This window comes from Hippocampus guttulatus, chromosome 1 (genome assembly GCF_054856545.1).
Source record: "Hippocampus guttulatus isolate MCC_2025c chromosome 1, RoL_Hgut_1.0, whole genome shotgun sequence".
NCBI lineage: Eukaryota > Metazoa > Chordata > Actinopteri > Syngnathiformes > Syngnathidae > Hippocampus > Hippocampus guttulatus.
In genome coordinates this window covers 30,088,059-30,110,937 of record NC_141261.1, presented here as the reverse complement: position 1 = coordinate 30,110,937, position 22,879 = coordinate 30,088,059, and the positions used below count along the sequence as shown (strand labels likewise).

The 22,879-nt window shown below is 42.0% G+C and overlaps 2 protein-coding genes across 7 annotated transcripts in view; both read left to right on the top strand.

Moving 5' to 3' along the window:
- xirp2a (xin actin binding repeat containing 2a) overlaps positions 1-1,184 on the top strand; it is a 78,363-nt gene extending 77,179 nt beyond the window's left edge. For both annotated transcript variants that reach the window (XM_086125679.1, XM_086125688.1), the window contains 2 exons: positions 836-969; positions 1,044-1,184. In XM_086125679.1, coding sequence (XP_085981805.1) covers positions 836-930 — 95 coding nt within the window. In that variant the 3' untranslated portion in view covers positions 931-969; positions 1,044-1,184. The remainder of the gene's footprint in view (positions 1-835; positions 970-1,043) is intronic.
- A 5,550-nt stretch (positions 1,185-6,734) lies between these two features.
- Positions 6,735-22,879, top strand: part of LOC147211317 (beta-1,3-galactosyltransferase 1-like) — a 75,258-nt gene continuing 59,113 nt past the window's right edge. For 2 of the 5 annotated variants that reach the window (XM_086125642.1, XM_086125659.1), the window contains exon 1: positions 6,735-6,857. The gene's annotated coding sequence lies outside the window, so the exon portion shown is untranslated. The remainder of the gene's footprint in view (positions 6,858-22,879) is intronic. The other 3 variants (XM_086125632.1, XM_086125650.1, XM_086125667.1) reach the window with 2 other exon arrangements.

The following is a 22,879-nucleotide window of genomic DNA, read 5'->3' as shown; positions in this document are numbered from 1 at the left end:
AACCGCTGTCCCTGAAAGGGTTAAAATAACACATCCAGGCTACAACCGGGATCTGCATTGAAAAGGTCCATCTGATCAATGTTTAGTTTTTTTTTTTTTTTAATTGTGGTTGTAGTTTGCAGTCAAATAGAACTGTAAAGAATCACAATGAGAATTCTACTTTGTTCACCTGTCACAATATGAGGCAGTTGTATTACACCCTAGTAAACCATGACCACAATGACCACTGAAGGGGAATGGGTTCTCACTGAGCACACTCACTGTACGATCGCAAATAATCCTTACCACAATATTACCACAGCAGTGTCAGGCTCGGCCAAGTGTGTCATCATACGGCCCGCGGGCCGGAACCGGTCCCCAAGGAGGTTCGATCAGGCCCGCAGGATAATTTAAAAGTGAAAAAATGCATTAAAGACACGGAATGAATATTTTTCATCAGATGCAATTCATGGATCATACACTAGGCGGCACACTGTTTTGATCAGAGAAGAAAACAGCAGTCTCAGTCTGTCACTGAGACAGACCCAACACATCAAACAGCATCAATGCGTCAATGCGTCTTTATACCACAACAAAGGAAAGACATGATATTTTGGTTATTTATAGCAGAGTATGGTATAACGTGAATGTTCCGGCCCACTTTGACATTGTGGGCCGTATGTGGCCCACAATGTGAAATGAGTTTGACACCCCTGGTCTAGACGTTACTAGCATTCTTATCGTTTGGATTTTTGTCACGCTCTTGTATTGCATGCCATTGCCACTTGTTGTTGTGCTGCATGTTGTTGTTAATGTACATTCGTGTATGTTAAACCGTCATTTCCTCTTTGTGCAGAGGATTCAAGTTCCAGATTCCGAACTGTGCAGGGTGTGTCAGAAGAGGGTGTATCCTATGGAAGCTCTGATTGCAGACAAGCAAAACTTCCATAAAAGCTGTTTTCGCTGCGACCACTGTAGAGGCAGACTAAGGTGAAGTGACCCGATATTGCAAATATTTTTATGATGCCTCATTTCTGAGAGTTGATCTGCTCTTTCTTTCGTAGTCTTGGCAACTACGCATCTCTCCATGGACGAATGTATTGCACGCCACACTACAAGCAACTCTTCAAATCCAAAGGAAATTATGATGAAGGATTTGGACAGAAACCACTCAAAGAACGATGGAATAACAACCAAAAAGCTCCAGTTGAAAAGACTGGAGTCAAATCATCTTCGCCCGAAAAGAAAGAGTTCCAAAAAAACTCCAAATATCCCACTGCTCAGAGCAAATTTAGTTATCAGGATTGCGGCATGAGCTCAGCTGGGAGTGGAAACATTAAATCCACAAGTAAGATATCTGTTGTGTGGCCTCCTCAGACTGATTCTCCTAAGAGATCCTTCACGATTGAGGAGGAGCTGAAGTTGATGAAGCCGTTATGGCCTCTAGCAGAAGCTGCGGTACAAGAAAAAGAAGTCACTCCGCCGATAAAGCCTTCAGTGAAAATGGGTGGCATTCTCCTTGCTGAAGCACAAAATCAACACCAAGAGGATTTGCAAGGGAGCATATGTTTAATCTCACATATGACCACAAAAGAGGAGACTGCCGTCGAGGCTTCAAAATGTCCTGACATTGGCTCACAGGAAGCAGCAGATCAGAGTGTCAGCCAGGAGGTGAACAACAGTGCCTCAGACGCTTTGCCTCCACTAGACTCTGATGTGGAATCTGAGGTCCAGGAGCAACATGATGAGATTGTGGATGGATTTGTGAAAAGTGTGATGGAGAAGCAAGAGCAGATGGTGGAGGAAGTAACAGTAAGTGACAGACAGACAGATTACGCAACAGGTCAAGATGTGGCTCCTGAGAAAATTCAGGAGGAATTATGGATGACCTGTTCAGATGAAGAGGCCCAAAATTCAAACTACAACAATAATAACGAGAGCAGTATGCTGCGTGACCATCACGTCTTATTGCGAGGGTTAACTGAGGATGAGGGGAAAGGATTTCAGTCCAACCTTTTGACAGACGCAAGTAGGACTGGAGATGTTTGCCAAGCTAACTGCAGCGATGACTCAAACTGGATGCCACCTGAAGTGCTACAGCTGGCACAGAGGGATGATGCCTTTGTGCCAGCTGGTGCCAAATGTGCTGAGGCCACAGAATCTGATCCAAATGTTTTCACACATTTTTCAGAAGAGAAAGCCGAGGGAACGTTACCTTTTGAGAAGGCGGCGGTTGAGCCAAAGATTAGCTCGACAAGCTTCCTGGAGGACATTTTTGCCGGTCTCAGTACCAGCGGCTCCACTCTGCTATCTGATTTTCAATTTGACATCTTTGAGAAATCCGCTGAGGAGGGGCCTCCGCTGACAGCGCTGGATGATCATCTGGATTTGAGGCCAGAGCAGAGGGGAAGAGTAGACCAAGCAGAAGGCGAGAGGAGAAAGGATGGGAGCGGCTGCGACACCTCTCTGTGGAGTCGTGACGAATCTCTGACAGCAGAGGAGCAGATCAAGAGGAACCGATATTATGATGATGACAGTGACGACTATTAAATACCAAGCATTGCAGTGTACAATCAGAATCCGACAGCATAGCCCCCCACTCAGTTTTATGTGCGCGTCCATGGAGAGATGAACCGCTCTCATTTAATGCACCTCGCTTTCTGCAGTTTTAGCACAGATGAGTTGCACCTGGTGTGCACTGTAACACGAATATTCGCTCCTGTATGTTGCACAGAATTCTCAGATGACTTGCTGCATTTGTATTTGCGATAACACAGTTCACATAAATACATTTGGACAGGTTTTTCCTTTTTTTTCATGTATCGGCTGCGTTTCGGGTGAAATAAAGCTTCATGAACTCACCAGTTTATGACTTTTTAATGAGTAAATGAAGAGAGAAATGAGCGCAGCAGTGGCGCCGGGGCGTTAGAAATACCACACACATGCATAATGGGCAAGAAGAGATCCCTTTGGAGACAGCTATATTGATTTTTACTGATGCAGAATGACTATTACGGTACTTTCATTTTTTTCACTTTCTGTTCTTCCGACAGAAACAAAGTTATGATACTACATGTTAAGGATGAAACGTTACCATACGACACAGGTGTCAAAATCAAGATCTGGCTTTCCACATCATTTTTTGTGGCCCGCGAAAACAAATCAAGCATGTCAACTTCCATGATGCTTCCTAAAATCTCTACCAACATTTAAAATTCTCATATGTAATAAATAAGAGACATATTGTCAGCATCTTCTTGTTACCAAACCCCTCATTACAGTAACTGAAACAATAGTTGAATAAACTGTTACTATTGACTTTTTTATATGGGTTCAGTCATAACGGCCCTTCAAGGGAAAACGTAACTAAAATGTGGCCCACGACAAAAATGAGTTTGACGGCCCTGCATATGATATTAACACGACACGAACCTCACGATACAATAAACATCAAGATATTGTGGGGAGGTTGGCGATATTAAAAAAAATGCTTAAACTCCTGCATAAAACCTCAAAATATAAATAAAAAAAAACAACAAAAAAAGATTGTGATATTCCAAATAAAAAGCATGAATTTCTTGTGCATAAAACAGCAGTGACTTGGCCACTCCTTTTGTTGTCATGTCTTCCTATTCCATGTCTTCCTCCTACGTATATTGTCAAAGCAAAAACAACTGGTTTCGGAAAACAGATTCTGTGGGTACTACATTCCACTGACAGCTCCTTTATCGATGTCAGGCAACTGCTGTTACTGGTTCAATAATTCATCATCCTTTTTAATTGCGCTGTTCTTTCAAGCAACATCTGGATTGACAATTGATAGGAACGGCTTACTGTATTTCATTCATTATTCATCATTTGATTCTTATGCCTTCCACTTAGACTGTAAAGTAAACGCTGACTGCGGGTCAAAAGTTTTAGCACAACCTTATTTTTTTCTCTTTTTCCTGAAATTTAAGTAGCAGAGTGCAGGAGGACTAAAACACGTACCTGCCCACAGTATCGTAACAGAAGAATTATGCCCATTTCAGAGTGATAGCCGGATCTTTTTTGAAGTAAAGAGTTTAAGCGCTTGAACGGTTTACTCAGAATCAGAACATTTACTTTAGAAGTTACCCGCCTCCTCTGTGCATAAAAGCTGTATGGGGATGATCACTCTTATATTTTCACAGGATGTAGTGGTCATGAGTAGGCCTGTGCATATGAATCTGGCCTTATCTGGGTGATGATTGGCCACAGTTTTTGGACCCCGAGCAACATGAAGCGTTTCTACACCTGCACAGTCAGTGGTGACCTGAGTCCTCTGCAGGAGGCTCGTCAACCACAGCAAAACCGTGAAGTCCGGAGCCCTCGTACCAAGACCATGACAGTCGCAGAATGTAGAAAGCATCGGATGGCTGAGGTCTGAGGAGCCACATGGATGTTCAAGACGATGGCGTCGGTGGGTTTTATTGCACATGGGTTTTGAGGCGCACATGCGAATAGAGGACAGAAACAGCCCAAAAAGTAAGAAATAAGTAAGCCTGAAATAGTGATTAGAATTGCAATAGCCGCCTCATTTTATTGCCAACCATTCCCACCCTTTCCCCAGACCTTATACAAACAAATTAAATAAATAAATAACATACATGACCACCATAACATAAATAACAATATGTCAATAACATTTTCGAAACACCATCCAGATACATATCGATACACAAAATAAAACAATAAGGTGCCATTACAGTTGAATGACGGGCATATCAACCCTTCCCCAATACAATACACAAAATAAAACAACTCCAATAAACAACTCAAGATGCCAATGCACCACCAGGCATAGAAATCTAAGAATAACTTCAGTAAACATGGATTAACAAAAAAGTGCAGCTGCAAGACAGCACGATTCAGCGGCGAATTAAAATAAATAAATAAATGACTTCCAAACTTTGCATTTCTGCCACAATTTGATTCAGCCTAGAACGTTTCGTTTTTCTTTTCTTGTCTCAGCAACATCATTAAAAACATCGTTAGCCCTCTCAGTCAGGTCTCAATAAAAAGTAATGCCAGGTTTGAGAGACGAGATGGGCTTCAACTGTGACTGTGGCCACACCAAGCAGCCGGAGAGCATTCAGGTTCACATTCACATTACCGATAGTGTCGGTTCTTGCGACAACCCTCGTCTCAAATCTCAGATTATGATTGCGTCATGTTATAGCAGACAGTGCTTGTTTACCTGCTGTGGCCGTGCTGCTGCTCGGAATCTATGTCGCCCCGCCATGGCTGCTCCCACCACGACAGAAGAGCTCTGCAGCACACCATCTTCTTTTCTGGTGATTTCTGTCATTTAACTCATTCACTCCCAAAGACGTTTTTATACGTCTTTTCAGACTTGGTCCAGAATTGGCCGGTACTGAATGAGTTCAGCATCTTTGCAATTGTAAATGAAATGTTTTTTAGTGACTGATGACTGATAATATGTAAAAAGGTTGTGAGTCTAGTTCAATTAGAATACGGCCTTTATGCGGAACGTTACATCTCACGTGAACAAAGTCAGAAAACAGCTGAACGGACTGGCTGTGTATGCAGCATTATTACTGGCTGAAATTATGATTTGAACTTGTTAAAATTTTATTTTCTTGATGAACAAAAGTTATATGCATTTAAATCATTTACTTATACACATTGTATATGTGATAAGCTTGGATGTTAACATGAAGGATATTGGATACGATCATCTTCAGTGATGGCAGTTATGCGTTACTAACTTACGAACATTTTGATTCACTGGTAAGTGAATGTGTTACTTTTTCTAAAATAGTGGTCTAATTTAAGTTAGAGTTCAAAGATTGAATGTATCACTTTGTGGCTGAAGAAAATTTGCAAAACATACAAGGGAATGCACATCATCAAGTGTGACAATAACAATGATCGCTTTGAGGCCACTGTCATGAGCCACATTTGGCTCAAGGCCAAACAGACGTGCAAAGTCTCTGGCATATTGTCTATCAAGGTCTCTCCCGTGCTCTCTCTGTACCATCAACCAATGAGCAGATAATTAAGCAATGGATTGTAACTTTTACTAGAACATGATCGTTGATCCAGCTTCCATCATTCTTGAAAGATAGTAGACTATTTGATCTGACACTCAAAGTTGAACCCGGCTAGTCTTGGTTAAGAAAAAAAACAATTGGCAACCTGTCTATTTGTCTTTCTGTCTGTATGTTTGTACACACACACACACACACGCACATGCATACATACACACACACACACGCACACACACACGCTAAAATCCATATATCCATATACTGTACTTGTGTCAGCAAATGGTGGTGGATTGTGGTCCCGCAAATTAAATTCTGCTTAGTGAGGTCCCATAAAGGCTGAGTGTTATCGAAAATGGAAAATACAGTCTAGTTTAAACATCATTAAAAAATCTTATCCAAGTATTACATTGCTTAAGTCATTATAAACCATAACACCCCATCGGTGCACGTGGAGACGAATTATCTCTGCGTTGAGTGAAGTTGACGTCGGCGGCTGAAGCGGGTACACGGGGGATACATGGCTGTTTGAATGTTGTTGCTTTTTGCCCAGATGCCATCATCAGAACCAGTCATTTCCGCTCGCTCAATTGCTTCAAAGGCGGCCTCAGCGCTGGACAGAGCGGTTACTTGGGCTCGCCCCCCCTCGCCCCCGAGGCCGACTGCTGATTGGCTACTATCACTCGACTAGCGGTCCTCTCGTTGGGCGCCTACTCTCCTCGCGCCGTTTGCAGCCTGCCCTCCAAGAGCGTGCGGCGCGAGCCACCGAACGCTCCGCATCAAAACTGCTGTCCACCTGACCGAAGCGCGATTCCCCCACAAGCTGGACGACGGAGCAGAAGAGCACCGGTATGTGCATGGAAATTCTCTCACGAGCGCCGCGTTTTGTTATGCGCGTGTGTTCCCGTGTGCGTGTGTTGTAAAGCACTCTTTTCACGGTGCAAGGTGCGCTCATGCCACCGGACGGATGCTGTTGTTTCGAGAAGTGAGGTTTATTGTTTCTTTTTGCTGTCTCTGTTCGAAAGAGAGAGCACATGTTTGTATTTTATTATTACGGCTTCATAACAGTTTACTTTTCATTAGTTCCTGAGCCAGTGGTGCGTGCACAGATAATGTTGTGTTGAAGTGTAATAAGAGTGAAGCGTTGATCGTTTTAAGAGCATGCCATCATCCAGTGGCACGAAGCCTCCGCTACTGGCGCCTGGATGTGTGAGCGAATGGGGGCATTGCAGAGATGGAGTACGTCCAGATTAGTGCATTGTGCATCTCATAATACCCAACTCGTCATAGCCTAATAACAAGACTGCATCTGGCTGCTAATCCATGTTAGTCAAATCCGTCATGCACGTTTTAGTTAACCCCCCCCCCCACACACATATATATATATATATATATATATATATATATATATATATATATGGGTTTACAATAATTGGAAATATCACTACGAGCACACATTCCATCAAAAAGCCCACGTGGAAATCCTTAATTCAGGCTGCCAGGCCACCAATGGGAACACCACAGGTGGCGCTGTGACCCCCAGCTGCAGGGCCATTTTTAACATTTCACTTAATTCCGATCACAACCCTTAAAAAGTAATTTCATGGAATGGCACATTGACAACATTAGAGAAGTGCAGACTGATAGGTGAGTTACTCCTAAACATCCTGCTTAAAAATAAAGGCAACAAAACAAACATTTAAACTTGAATTGTGGAGAATCCACTGTGCCGTAAGACATTTCTTTTCTTTTCTTTGTTTTTCTTTTTTTCATTGACACTCAGTCACTGCAAACTACAGTATGTTTTGTAAAACATTTTCAGCAACCCTGAGGGCAGGTTTCACAACAACAACAAAATGTCACTGTCATCCAAGCCACTACAAGAGGAGATGATACATTTCTGATTAATCCAATCAACTCCCGTAAAAGCTTGCTGTACACTATATATATTTTGCCAATCGCCGAACGCGCTATAAAAATGACGTCCTGAAATGATGGACTGGAAATCGTGTTCTTAAACTGACAACAGGAGAAGCAGGCCCTCTTGTCTTGCGCTTATAAAAAGCTAAATAAATATATTATTCTGCATCTGCAGCACAAAATAACTAAATATGTTTCATCTTCGGAAAAATCCATATTTTTTTTAACAACAAAAATGTAGAATCACAAAGTGGCAAAGGAGTGAGGCGGCGGGGGCCAAGGCATATTGAAGCGATGGTTCGGTTTTTGAACAAATCCATCTTATGGCATTTACGTGATGTGTAAATAAAAACTAAAAACGTGCTATAAAACTTGGCTGGCGAATCATTCTAAACACAAATGCTCCAGGAGTGGTGTGTTCTCTCATATTGTTTTGGTTGTTACCTTTTTGCGCTAGGAAATGGACAGAAAACAGGTTGCTGTTGTTGTTAACTGTGTGGCAGTCGTTTGACTATTCAAGACGACCGCAATCTCCTCTCACGTATTCCTGCCATACCAAGTTGGAGACCTGCACTTTGACACTTTCTTTGACTTGCATTAAAATATCAAGACACATCAACTCTTCTGGAGTCATGCTGCCGTGTGAAGTCAATAAATCAGTATGCTCTACATGCTTTGGATTGTAATAATGCCGAGAGAATGACAGGCCCATCACGGGGGCTTTCCGTCTGTTCAATACCACACACCTTCCAAATTCTCTCATTTGGGCCAATGTGCTGGCACATGACCAGAAAACTGAGGCTGTCTCAAACGATGAGATGGGATGGAGGTTGTCTCTTTGAATTTCAGGGATATCCCACAGCCCTTCCAATCATCTTCAGGGACACGACGCACAGTGGTTTCATCTCAATTTGGCAGCTACCTGGCGCACGTGTCGGACTTGGTGTGACAGTGAGGGGAATCGGGTTCACCGAAGACCGGTCGAGGAGATGATTCTTTTGTTTTCCTCAGAAAAAAGGTCACTCATGCTGCAAGAAATGCTCTCATTCCAGTTTATGACTGATTACAGTATTGCCCATTAAATTACACTCTGCGGTAACACCTCGGTAAAATCGCCTGTGCACTCCCTTAGCTCTTCACCGAATGTGTTGGATGTGAACTGATTTACCCTCATGTGGGGCTGACATGTGAAGGCATCCCGCTTGTCAAGTTTTACTGGGCAAACATGACACAGAGAATATACTCGATCATTTTTCTCAAGTGACTTCTAGTTCAAGGGCGAAGAGTGGAATTATTTTCGTTTGTGACTTGATTGGATCTGCAAAAAGTCCCGAGGCGCAAACGTAATTTCTTAATGAATACACATCAACAAGGAGTTTTCATTCAGGAATTGTTTGGGATTCAATTGATCGGTGCAAGGCGGCGCTCCCGGGTGCAATAAAATGCCCCTGACATTGATGAATGGCGCTTGTAAAGTGCACCCTCGGATATAGTATTTCAAACCAGCGGATTGAATTGCAATTCACAATGCTGACGCACATTTTTGCTTTTGATGCGTCTTCTCTTGTCAACATCGTTCAAAGGGAAAATCAGTCCGTTTGTTGGTTGTTACACTGGCAGTGCCTTCCGGGAGCTTCACAAATGTCAGTGTTGCTTGTTGTGAGTCTGCCGGGGAAGCTACATTTTAGGATGGCCTTTAGTGTCGTTTCCCCCTACACATTCCGGTTTGTTATACATGGAAGGAGACAGTCAAAATGTCAGCTATCCAGACTAAATTGGAATTGAGCACTGCAACCTCAGAGTGTACATTTCATTATCCATCCATATATGATCCAAACGGCTTATCCCGAACAGGGTCGCGGGAGTTGCTGGAGCCTATCCCAGCTGATTTCGGGTGAAAGGCGCACCTTTCACCCAAAATACACCTTGGACTGGTCGCCAGCCACACACATAACGACGAACTACCATTCACACGCACATCCACACCGCCACTCAGCGGGAACCGATTCCACGTTGCCCGCACACAAGTCAGGCGAGTGGACCTCTACACATCACGTGGCAGTTTCTTTATTCCTCTACAATATGAATCATGCTCCATTCGATTTTCCCTGTCAGAACGCAGAAGTTATGTCCTGTTTACTTTTTTTCAACAATCTCGGCCCTGATTCTACTCGTAGTAGCAAGCAGCCAGGCGCAGCCCACACTTGTTGCATAGAGGATAGCGTCAGCTCGCAGAGCAACGTGGAAGCTTGCTTGCACCTGCTCACGAGAGCGAGTCCATTGTTGCGCATTCGCTTGCCGGTAAGAGAATGCCATTAAGTTAGCAAAGCCTCTGTTGTTGCAAAGCTGAAGCTCCGCCCGTCACCTTAGTAAAGCCGGACTCCCCCAAGAGCAAATGGGGGGGGGGGGGGGAATTATTTCTTATATTACTGTATTCATTTATTTATGTATTGATCTTACAAAATCCAATTTTCGATTCCAAGAGTTGTTTCCCCATTTGCTTATTGAAAGAGCAAATGATTGAAATGATTATTCAAAACACCCCCCCCCCCCCCACCCTTCTGGGCTCTGCTGTATTTCTCCTGCTTTGAAACATTCTGTTCTTTCCAGACATTTTTCCCCAGACCACTAATTTGCATCAACTTTGAGAAATAATAGAAATAGCTGCGTTCCTTTTGTCAAAACATGTACTGGACGGGAACACAAGCCTTAAAATTTTCAACAAAATGTCAAATTGCATGGCTCGGCTGGTCCACGTGTTTGTTGTTGAAGAGTTATGTCACAATTTCTATTGCTCTCATTTTGTCTGATTCCCTTAGGGGGAATAAAACTGGCAACTTTTTAAAAGAAAAAAAAACATCGCGAATGGGGTCGGAAACATTGCTGAATGCGGCAACCAAATTGCTAGATATGCAACACTGAGATTGTGGAAATGAGCCCCTCTGTTCTTTGCCATGCTGTTAGGGAAAGCATTGCAGGCCATCAGGGAGCTGAAAAAAAGAAAAAAGAAGAATCATCTCAACAATTAAATCAAATTAATCAATGAAATGCCCAGCCTGACTGAAAATCAGCTGATTTCAGGAAGACAAGAAATAGCGTGTGTAAAGGGTGCTTTAATTCTTGATCCAAGGGTTATTTTGATGAAAGCGTGTAGCAGAAGTGGCTATTAAAACACCCAGCAACAGGAAAAAAATAAAAACCACACACAATATGTCTCTCTGCTCAAGAGGTTTGTTTTGCCACTCATCTTCGATACCGCTTGTGAATGTTTTCTGCTGTGGTTAGTATTAGCCGGAGGTCACCAGCCTTTGAGGCGCTATTATGTGGAAACGATCGTTCAATATTTTGAAAGGAGGCCTTTACTGGGGCAATATGGCTCCACGGAGCAAAGGTTATATTGTGGGAGACGCTGGAACTTGAACAGCTGACCTCAGGGAGGGGGAATGGCATGTTTTTTCTTGCTTGACCTTCTCATTGAATAATGAACTACAATCCTCAGTGCATTAGAATGCACGCATGCCTGCTTTTTACTGTTATTCCTGGACGCGCTCTTTACCGTGGTGTCATCTCTTATAAGGTCAGGAGGCTGGCACAACTGTGTTCATTTTGTCCTCTCTGAGAGGATTTTACATTGATGAAATCGGTGCTAGATTCGCATATATAATTTACCAATGCAAGTTATTCAACCCTCATTTCATGGTAGAGTTATTGGCAAAATGTTGATGTGTTTGCTGTAAAAGGATCAAATATAGATAATCTGACGGCATCCACTTCATTCATCTCCCCAGATTTAAATGATGGGAAGTGCTCCCTGCCTTTCATTACATCAGGGGTTGTGCATGGTTACTATCGATCAACCGCTACAATATATTTTGGAAACGGTTATAATAATCACAATAAGAAACTAAATAAGTGATATATTTTCTGAATGCATTTGAGATGACACAGTATTAGGGTTATCACTATGATCCACAAGATTGCCAGAATATGGGTACACCTAAGGAACGAACGCATTGCATCTAATTAGATTTTCAATACAAAAAATAAGAAGAAGAAAAATAACTCAACAATGTGAGGTATTTTTACCTCTGGACAACACGGAAGGAAAAAATAATCCATCCGTTTGATGGACAGTACTGCTTATCTTTACTCATTAAGGTCACAGGTGAGTTGGAGCCAATCCCTGCGGGTTTTAGGCGTGAGACAGGGTGCGCCGCAAATGGACGCCAGCCAATCCCCTCTTGTATTCACCACTAAACACCAGTTATAGTCTTTGGTTAATATGACGAACATGTTTTTGTCATGTGGGAAGAAGCTGGTGTTGCCAGACAACACCCAGGCAAGCATGTGAAAAGCCTGCAAACTTCGCACAGGCAGACCAGAGTCCTGATTGGAAGCCCCAACCTCAGTTCTTTGAGGCAAATGTGCAAACTACATTTGCACCGTGCCACACTACACAACAACAAAAACAACAAGAACAACGAAAATAGTCCAAATAAATGTTCAATGGCACTGACTTATTGTGTCTCCCCACTGGTTTAAATCGCATGCTGAGTTGACAGACTGACATCCAACGAGACCATGCTGATGTATAGCCACCAGTCTTTATCGCCACAACATGGCACATGAATCATTTTCTGCACTGCTGCTTGTATGCAATATTTTTCAGGGCATTTACTTTATTTGACATACACACACACGCACGCACGCATAAACGCCACAGTCCACAGCAGAGCAATATGACTGTGAGGGCCTAAATAGCATGTTGTTATTCTTGATCCTATGATTTTACAATTTCTCATGCTTCAACAGACAGTGTGTGTGGGGGAACCACCTATGAAGGTCTTATTTTACGTCCAAATCAGATTTTGCTGTTGCTGTGGTCGCCAAATACGAACGATGGACTCTTCTTGATTGTGACAATGTGAAAAAAATAACCGCGCTGTTTGCAGAACACCGTGCGCAGTCCTTTATGGCATGACTCTCTGCTCGCTTGGGCTTTTTTTTTTCCAACAGATATTGTTGAAATTTTGTGAGCATATGTTTGGTGTCAAAGCTGCTATTGTTGCCGGAGCTCAGATTATCATGGGAGTCGTGATGCCGCACCATCCGGCGGTCATGTCATAATGTGGTTGGTCTCTCATTGGCTGCTCACAGCTCCCACGCAGGCTGGCATCTTCAACTCTCGCAGCTGTGTTTGGATGTTGGCTGCTGTCACCTTTGCAATTCATACCCAAGGCTCCCAGCAAAGCCTACTGAGCTCCCTGCTTGGCGTGCCAAGACTGTGACGAAGGCTCCCTTCGCCTCTGTTCTTGAATTTGGGCTGAGATTTCCTTCGCCAAGCTGACTCTTTTGTCAAGCGGTTGAGCAGCTCGGTGGAAGAGAGGTCAAATATTTATGACACCGGACTGGAGAAAACAATGACAATGAAGACTAATTGTTGTTTACTGGCTCGGGGATTTATCTTTGCAGTGTGCAAACAAAATCCTCTCAGGCTACACAACAGCAGTAGCTGAAATTTGCACTTTTTGTATCCGGCTAGGATGCCATGAGGTGATCACAATTTTCATTTGCAGTCTTATAAATAGGGCCAGAACGATGAAATGGCCTGCTGATTTAATCAGCCACTATTAGCGTATTCACAGTGAGCAAAGTTGGACGATTTTTTTCCACTATAGCAAATGTCATTCAAACACCACCCTAATCCCCCAGCCTCCGCAAAAAAATTTTTTTGCTATTGCCACACATCACGCAAAACAACCAAGATTTTTTTTGCCAATATTTGATGATTTCATTTTTCAGACATTACAGTAAATGACATTGTAAATTATATTGACATTCAACCACCCTTCTCCCGCCACTCAAAAAATGGGCCAATTTTGCTCCCCGTTGTAAAGTTTAGGAAGCACTTGAGGACAAAGTACTGTAAGACACGCATACAGTATGTTCTGGCTTTCATGCAAAAGATATGGGACCAAAAAGTACGTGACTCGATGACTTAGAATGATCACGTTGGGGCTTTTTAAATTGATCTGCTGATTGATGGGTAATCAAAATTTTCTCAAAATTGGCCAAAGAATAAAAATCATGTCGGTCGAGCCCGAGTTGCAAATATGTCTCGTTGCGCCTTTTGTAGGCAAACTATTTATACTGTATTGCTAGGAGGCCATTATTATTCTCACATCAATTAAAAACTATTTTAATATGATTGATACTTTTAGCTGCCATATTTATTTCTTTTAAACTTTTCAATCTAAATATGATACTCTTGTGTACACAGTGATTCCTACCCCAAAAAGAAGTAGCAGGACGGTATGATGTGTGCACGGTACTACTCTCCCGTCATGTAGAACCACGAAGAATGAAAAATAACATCTGCTCATGAACTTTGGAAAGACACGTTGAACAGAATTCCCGGTCGTATACTGATTGTGACTTAGGGGCAGCCAGGTTCAAGGCAAATTATATGAGACGCCCTTCCTCTCGTCATGCCGTTTCTGGCTATTCTGTTCCAATCTTAACATACAGTATATAATATACAGTTTGACGCCGAGTCACCAGACAGAATGTACTTTCTCTCATTGTACAATGTGAACGATTGGATGTAATCTCGGTGACTGTGCGGCTGCTTTCAATCAGAATTTGCTCTCAACAAGTACGCACCCCTCTGCGGACCCATTTCAGAGTTCATGCATTTGACTTCTCGGCCTAATTATAGCGCACACATTATTATGCGCGCACAAACACCATTCAGAGCACCATTAATCCTAGCCTAACAAGATGTAACACCGGCGATTTTAGACTACAGTGGTTTGATACTCTTGTTGCATGTTCAGGCATTGTTGCCCCACGTAAGTTTGGCATTTGCTCCTCAGCTTTATGTCTCCCAAAGTGACTCGAATTGATTTTCAGCAGAGGCAGGTTGCACTATATTACAATTTATGAACCCCGTTTTATTACAGGCCGTTCTGTTTATTATGGACAGATCAAACAGCAGTTTGTTGATCTTGATCTCTGCCACCTCCACTTGTGCTTTAGAATTAGAGGCTACCACACAGCTTCAACCACTATCAGACATGTGTTATTATCATATTTATTATTACTAAGATAGATAAGATAAGCTTTATTTGTCCCACTCTGGGGAAATTTGCAGTCTACAGCAGCAAAATTTCGGGGGTAGAAAAGAACAAACAAAGTGTTGCATGCACAAAATAAATAAATGTTTCAGAAAAAGAACTGTACACAGTATAGAATGCAATATACTGTAAATATAAGATACAGTAAATATTCTCTAGTGTTTGCGCTGTCCAATTTGTCCTGATAACAGAAATTCCTCATTTGGGAAATGAGCATGGTACATGTCCTTTATGAACCTGCAAGGATGTTGACAAAATGCACGTGTAACAACACAATCAATAAAATACAAAAATATACTGTCCAAAAACTGTTTATATAACAAAAATTGCAATACAGGTGTATCCAAAAAAGATTAAAACAGTAAAATACGTACAGTATTTTAATGTTTATTTTTTTCTGTCTTGGGGAAAAAATGTGTATTTTGGATTGTTTTGTTGGATGCATTCTTTGGTTTATGACAATGTTTGCCTGCGTGTCATACAGTTTTCTTGCTAGTTGCAAGTAACTGTCCCGTTGATTACCGATGTCTGGTAATACTGAAGGATTTTTGTTGCCATTTGCATTGCTTCCTTGCTGGATGGTGGCTTGTCATCAGGAGTTGAATCGATGCCTTGTTTTTTAAAGTTTCGTAGATTTGCGTCTTTCCGAATCCAAGTGTCTGCTGGATCTTTTTAACCTTGTGTCCAGCCTCGCTCAAACGGATGCATTTCACTCGCTCCGCTCCAGTCGTTACAGTTCTTCTACGTTTCGATGCGATGATCTACACGACGTAAGTGAATAAAGTTAAAATCTTTCACAATTACAGTAAAACGCACGCCAATAAAAAGTCTCTTACACGTCTTCCTTTCGAATCTGATGAATGAAAACGGCGAAGCGAACACGTTTCTTCGGTCGTGTCGAGTGGGTGCTGCTTTTAAGCTAGTGCCGCGTTCTCCAGGACGTAAGTGAATAAAGTTAAAATCATTGACAATTACAGTAAAACGTACGGCAATAAAAAAATCACTTACACGTCGTCGTTTAGAATCTGATGATCGAAAAACGCGAAGTGAAAACTTGTTTCAGCGTTGTGTATTTTCCATCGCATCGGGTGGGCGTTACGTGTATTTAAGCTCCCGCGGCATTACACCTCCATCCGGGTTACGGGTAGTGGAATTTCCGCTTATGCAAGTTCCGGTAACACGTAATATCGTAGTCAAAATGTTAATGCATAGGTTTTTATTCCGGGTGAAGGATATTCCTTTCCATAGAATTCCGGGGATGGGAATATTTACTGTATACTGTAGATATAAGCATGTATGCAACTGCATATATGAAGCATAAGGTGGCTGTGCTATTTACAATGTACAAAAAATATTTACAACTACTACTTTATGCTTAACAGTGTTATTATTTGTGATCACTTTGCCACGGGCTTTAGATCCTATGATTTCTGGAAAAACAAAGGTCACACTTGTATGACTCTAAATAATGCTCTGGTTTTTAGGTCATCTCAAAATATTGGTGGACCAGTCCAAACTTTTAGTACTCAGTACCAAAAGTACTCAGGTTGGCTTTCTCACTCGCTACTGTCCAGAGTTGTTTGCTGTGCCTGTACTCTCTTTGCATCACAGCAAAAATGATGACTGACTGATGCGTCTGTGCTTTTTGTATGTTCTGCTCATCGATTGGGCTTCCTTCACCTTCACCTCCATCGGGCAGATTGGAAAGTAAAAAAGCTCAGCGATGAGGGATGATGGAATTTCTTTGTGTTGTGGTCTCAATAATTGTTGGTTACGTGTGCACAAGTTGGCAATCCTCTTAAACTGAGTGGACACCTGAAAAAGTCACAGATGAAAAGTTGCAGGTTCCATCTCAACCACCTTCATGTCTCGGGATACTGGGCATACGGATTCTGGTGCGTATCTTTGGTCCTTCTATGACAAGAACCGGACGTAAACATTCAGTTCTTTCCTACTTGAGGTCTTTTTCTTTTTTATCAGTTTTCCTGCCACAGGAGGAGTGGAATTGCACAGCCATTTTTCATTTTCACATATTTCTGCATGTCAACGGATGAAAGTGTTTTTGCTCAGTCATAACCAGACAAGTACTTGAGAAATGGCCGCAAAAGGCTGCAAAATAAAACACAACAACTCTTGTCTTCCCCTTGAGCCCTCAGAACGGCTGTTTGATTGAACCAAAACAAAGCGGAAGTTTGATTGGTCGCATTATTTCATGGAATGTGATTGTTCATGAGCATTTTTTTCCTCATTCCTGGAATCCAGATGACCCACCAGCAATCAACTTTCTTTGCAGAGCAGTTTGTGAATATTTTGTGCATTGATTTGAACCCTGACCCGTGCACTGAACGAGCTGTCAAGAAACCCGAGGTAGACTTTTTCAGCAAACACACTGCGGTTTGACAAAGAGAAGTGATGTGTCTCAAGGTCTCTCGGTAAAAATCTCGCGGTGCTCCAGTTACTTCAGAATTGTCTATCTGAGTATACCGGATTGTGCAAGGTTTGTTCTGGTGAGATGCGCCACGTGTCTTCTTCAATATGTAAAGTGCATGCATTTTTTAGGATGCGGTTGATTACATCCTCTGGATGAGTTTTCATATTTAATCAGCTTTAGGCACTGTGGGTTTTACATGCGCACCAGTGGCCATTAATATTCAGGATATCTACATGGCACACATGCATTTACTAGTTGTTGTTTTTTTTTCTGTTTGTTTTAGCGGTAATCAAATACTGCATAATGGTGTCTTTTATGATGCCATTAGACTGATTTTTTTTTTGCTATGACCACACAAACCCGAAATCCAATCAAGTTTGGATGTTGTGTAAAATGTGGATAAAAACAGACTACAAAGATTTCCATCGTACACATGACAAAGAAATAATTTTTACGTTCAAAGTGATCAACATTATTCTTTTTACAAATATTCACTTGTTTGGAATTCCATCCCTGCAAAGTGTAAAAAAAAGCTGGGGCAGGGGCAAGATTACCATTGCGTTACATTACGTTATGCCTTTTGACAACACTCAATAATCTTTTGAGGACTAAGGATACTATCTGATTGAATATGCTTTATAGGTGGATTATCCCCCCCCCCCCCCCCCCCGCCCCCCATTCTTGCTCAACAGTCCGTTGTTGTATTTGCGTTTCATGATGTGCCACACATTTTCAGTGGGAAACAGAACAGGCCTGACTGCTGGAAGGCCAATCTAATTCTACTACTCTTGTACGGCAAAGCATGGTTGAGTTTTAAGAATCACTTACCAATGTAGTGACAAACCGTTTGAACTCAATGCTTTTTGAAAGTGTTCCCAAGCCCACGTGGCAAAATGATGCCGGTTTTTAATTCAGTGTGGGCAGAGGGATCGAATGTCACGGGCATGGAATGTTTTTGGCCTTGCTGCTTATATGCAACGATTCCTCCAGATTCTCTGATCTTTTGATGAACTGTAGATAACAAAAGACTTTAACCTGACTTGCAGAGAATACAGTAAAATGGCTTGATTGAATGAAATGGATACGTTTGGACTGGTCCAATGCGGCCAGCATCAGTTTTGGTATGTGGTGGAACGACACAGTCCCATAATGGCCCTTCTGACACAGAATTGGAGTGTTTTGCTGCGTTTAAAAAAAAAAAAAAAAATCATCACCATAACATCAATAATTTCAAATACGAGACATAAAAATGATGATGCCAAAGTATTTTTGCTGTCTAAACATCGCAATTCAGCATTGGTACCTGTATGAGCAATATAAGTCTGAATTCACCAGCAGCCAGGTAGGTTACCTCTCAAGCACTGCTCCCTGGCCCATTACCTTGACGGAGGGCCAGAGCCACCTTCAAATAAAAAGCAAGGCTATAAGAATGAAAACCCGCTGTCATCCGTATCACAACAATTCTTCCTAAACTCAGCAAAATATATGGAATATTTGTGACTGAAATGTCTGGCAAAGTGGCAGCCCCGCCTCCCTGCCTCTGCCACTCTCGCCTCCCCACACAGGTTTATCATCATCTGCTGTCCTACATGGCTTATTGCCTTTTCCACTCTCAGCTGTCCACCGGGCTGAAAAGGCCTCCCAGGAAGAGATTAGCTTTCCAATAACTCGCTGAGCATCCACCTTAGCATCCTGCGCTCCCCGGAGTGAATGCTGATGAGAGCGAGCAGGACTCTGTAATAAAAGACTAGCAAGTATTTGCCAACCGTGAGGAAGCCTTCGGGCACATTCGCAAGGGAAGTGATCCCCGCTGGCTGTCATGTACCGCTTTTTGCCTGAAAGACAAACAAGCTGTCCAGACTAGCGGACGACAGTGTGCAAATGTTTGCTTTTGTAGGTCACACAGATCTCAGGAAGTAGTCTCTTCCTTTAATTTGAATGCCAGTATTTCGTTCTTTGAATTTGAGTCGTAGGTGACAGCGATGTGCATCTTGGGGCAAAGAAAGGCTGTGGTATCTTCAGTTGAGGAAACTACTTTGGTAACAACCACTCCATGCTTACAATAATTCAACCAATCTAGGAAAACACATGAGACACAGCAGTGCCCAAACATGCTAAGAATTGAAATCATTGAACCATTCGTTCAAATGCTGAGACATTTTTATCCTAGGGCCTTTAAAGCAAATAAAAAAAAATTTGCAAGGGAAACCTGTTTTTGAGGTTGGTTGTCATCTGCTTGGAAGTATAACTAAATCGTCGAAATAAATCAGGTGAGTGGCAATGGTGGTTTCATGACAATAACAGATGCACATTTGTGCAAAGCGAGTTTAAGTTTGGTCTTGGTCTGAGAGCAGATGATATGGGCAAGATTCCCGAATAAAGATGTCTAAAAATATAATTGCATTCACAAGATTGAATTGACCGTTACTCTTCAGGGTTTTTATTTGGCTCAGATCGAAGCAGGCATGATGCCATTCTGATCATTCATACGTGCATATATATGCTGCATGCCCAACTGGCTCAAACATTTTTTTCTGCCCAAATGTTTTTGTTCTTTCACATTTTCTTTCCCTGATCTGCTATAGCCCCCCTCCCCCCCCCCCCCCAAAAAAAAATACAAAACAAAGGAATGTATGTGAAAACATTGAAATGGTTAATTATTGTTCAATGAGCTAAATGTGGTCTTGTTAAGAAATTTTAGCAGGAGAATGTTACCAGAGCCAGAACATTGAAGCCTTCCTGTTTTCATTTGATCAAATGTCCTCATGCACTCACTTCTTGTAGCCCAGTGTAGGTCTCCCTAAAAAGTAACACAATTTCAAAACAAAAACAAAACCATATTCAACATGAGGATCAATATTTTTCAGTGGATACAGACTTTGGTCAGTAGATGGCCGAAAGAACACACACAAAGAGGTTAAACAACAGCATGATGTTTATTTTCATCAGTGATGCCCACTCACAGCAAGACATTCAGCTTTCTCCAATAAATCAACTTTTGCCTGCTTGTCAGTGTCAGAAGGCTGCTGAGTTGTTTTCAATCAGTGCTTCTGCATGACACTTTAAGTCGGATGATGCAATTTGAATCAGTATCTTTTTAAATCACCACCATTTTTCTTTTCCTTTTTATTTGACTTCTACCAAGAAAATTGCTTGGCAATCCCTTTCGCCAGTGTGTTTGTTAATTTGTCACTTGCGGATTGACTCATTTTGGTTTGGAACTGTGCCATCTTGTTGAGTACCAAGTGCTGACACTGCCTGCTAAACTAGGATTGTTGTCTGTGCTATCTACAGTTTAGCACGGCGAAGGTGGGTGCCACCCAGTACTTAAAAAAAAAGACAAATCGTTTAATGCAGAAATGACTCCTCGGCGATTTCCATTTCTTCTTGCACAGGTGTGACTAGAAGACCAGATATGCAAGAACACTCTAGTAGTCTGGCTCAGTGACGTGCCTATGTGGCGGCCACCTCAAGACAAACCAATCACTTCAATGGAAACTGTTGGTGTCCTTCACTAATAATTAGGATATAAATTGTGATAAAATATTTGAAACATTCCTGTGGGATTCAGTGTGGTGCACTTTCATTAGAAGCAATGCAAAAAATGTATTGTAACCCATTCACATTTCATATCTTTTCAGACATTTTTACCTTAATCTTCATCACACTTTTCACATTCCATTAGAAATGATAACGTGTTAAACTGCAATTGTTCCGCAGCAAGTATCTGTTTGTGACTTGGCTCCAAAAATACAACAACAAACAGAGAACTAAAGGAGGGTAGGCTGTGAGATAAATAGTAGACCATGATGGAAAGATTGTTTGGCTCTCCGGATTCAAAGTATGAGCAGTCCATTTGATTTAGAGCTTTCAGAGGCTGGTCTATCCTTATAGTGAGATGGCCTGACCTCGGGGAACCTTTGGTTTATAGTTTCATGCTTGTCAGAAGATATTAGTTGTCTAATCTTTGGTATAAACTCTTTACAATGAAATCTTTGCAGTGACAATATAAAGCCAGAGTTCAGTCTGATCGTTGCCAAAGTCCTTTTTACAAGAGACCAGCGTCATGAGGTTGGGTTTTTTTTGTTTGTTTGGGTTTTTTTGTTTTTTGTTTTGCTAACCAGAAACTCTGATTATTCGCCAATTTGCAAGTGCCTGCACGAAGCAGACACCATTCTGCGACACAAGTTTTGTCAGGCAGAGGGTCGTCTGTTGTACTCTCTGCCAAACATTTAAATGTGCACTTGTGTTCAAAATTATAAGTGAGTAGCTTTTATTCCCATGTGAAATATAGTTCAACTAATATCTCCGATTTTTTTTACACCCAAAAAACTATTTTCCTCTTTTTTGATTTTTCCCTTTGCAGAAAAAGACCAAATGCCAATGATATTGAAAAAACAAACAAACAAAAAAAACAGGGCTCGGATTTGAGAACCAATGACACCTGCACTGTGAGGTGATATATATAAACTATACTTCTTCATTTTATAGTAGTAACAGAAGCGCTTAGTGGTGAGTCATCTTCACACAAATTCATTCACGTGTCGCTGATTTTACATTGGGATAATGTTTGATGTGTTCTGTGTGTGCGTGCGCGCCTACCGCGCATTTCCACAGTACTGTACCTCGTTAGTCATCAGGTTCATGAGCACGAGCTCAGTTTTCATAACAGTGGTGCGTCAACCACCTGGAGGGGTAGATGCCTGGGTGGCATTTTGATGCTCTGTTTGCAGCTGATGGGTTCAGCATAATCGCTTCTCGCCTCCCATGAAATTCCCTTTTACGCCTTTTGATGAATGTCAATCTGGATTTACCTTCAGCAGCAAGTACTCTGTTGATGCAAATGCAGTTCTGGCTTGTGATAATAATTTTCAAAGTCTCCTTTCATGTCTGTCACTCACTTTCGCCGCATGTGTCCTGCAGGACTAGAGGCTGATTTAGGCAACTAATTGTTACCGACTTCAGCTGAGACAGGCTCCAGCACAAAACGCGACCCTATGAGGGACACCATGAGGATTAGCAGTGAAACTGAAATTCCAGCACAATCCCCCTTGGTCCTTGTGTGGGTGGATAAGCGGTGCAGGAAATGGATGGATAGATGGATGGACGGATGGGAGCTCCAGGTAGGAGGCCGCTGCTCCAGCCAGTGTGGCCGCATTCGATGTGTCGTTTTCGAATGAGTGGTACAGATGTTCCCCATGGAGGTGATCAGCCAAGCTACTGCTTATCAACTTGAAATGTAATCTATAACGACCTGCAAAAAAACCCCCAAAACCTTACAAATGATCTCTTGTGAAGCAATGCGTTTGCATATCTTGGTGACGTAATAAAGAAAACAGATCTGACATGAGAGAGACTGCGTGCAAGCTTCATGGAGAGTCAAA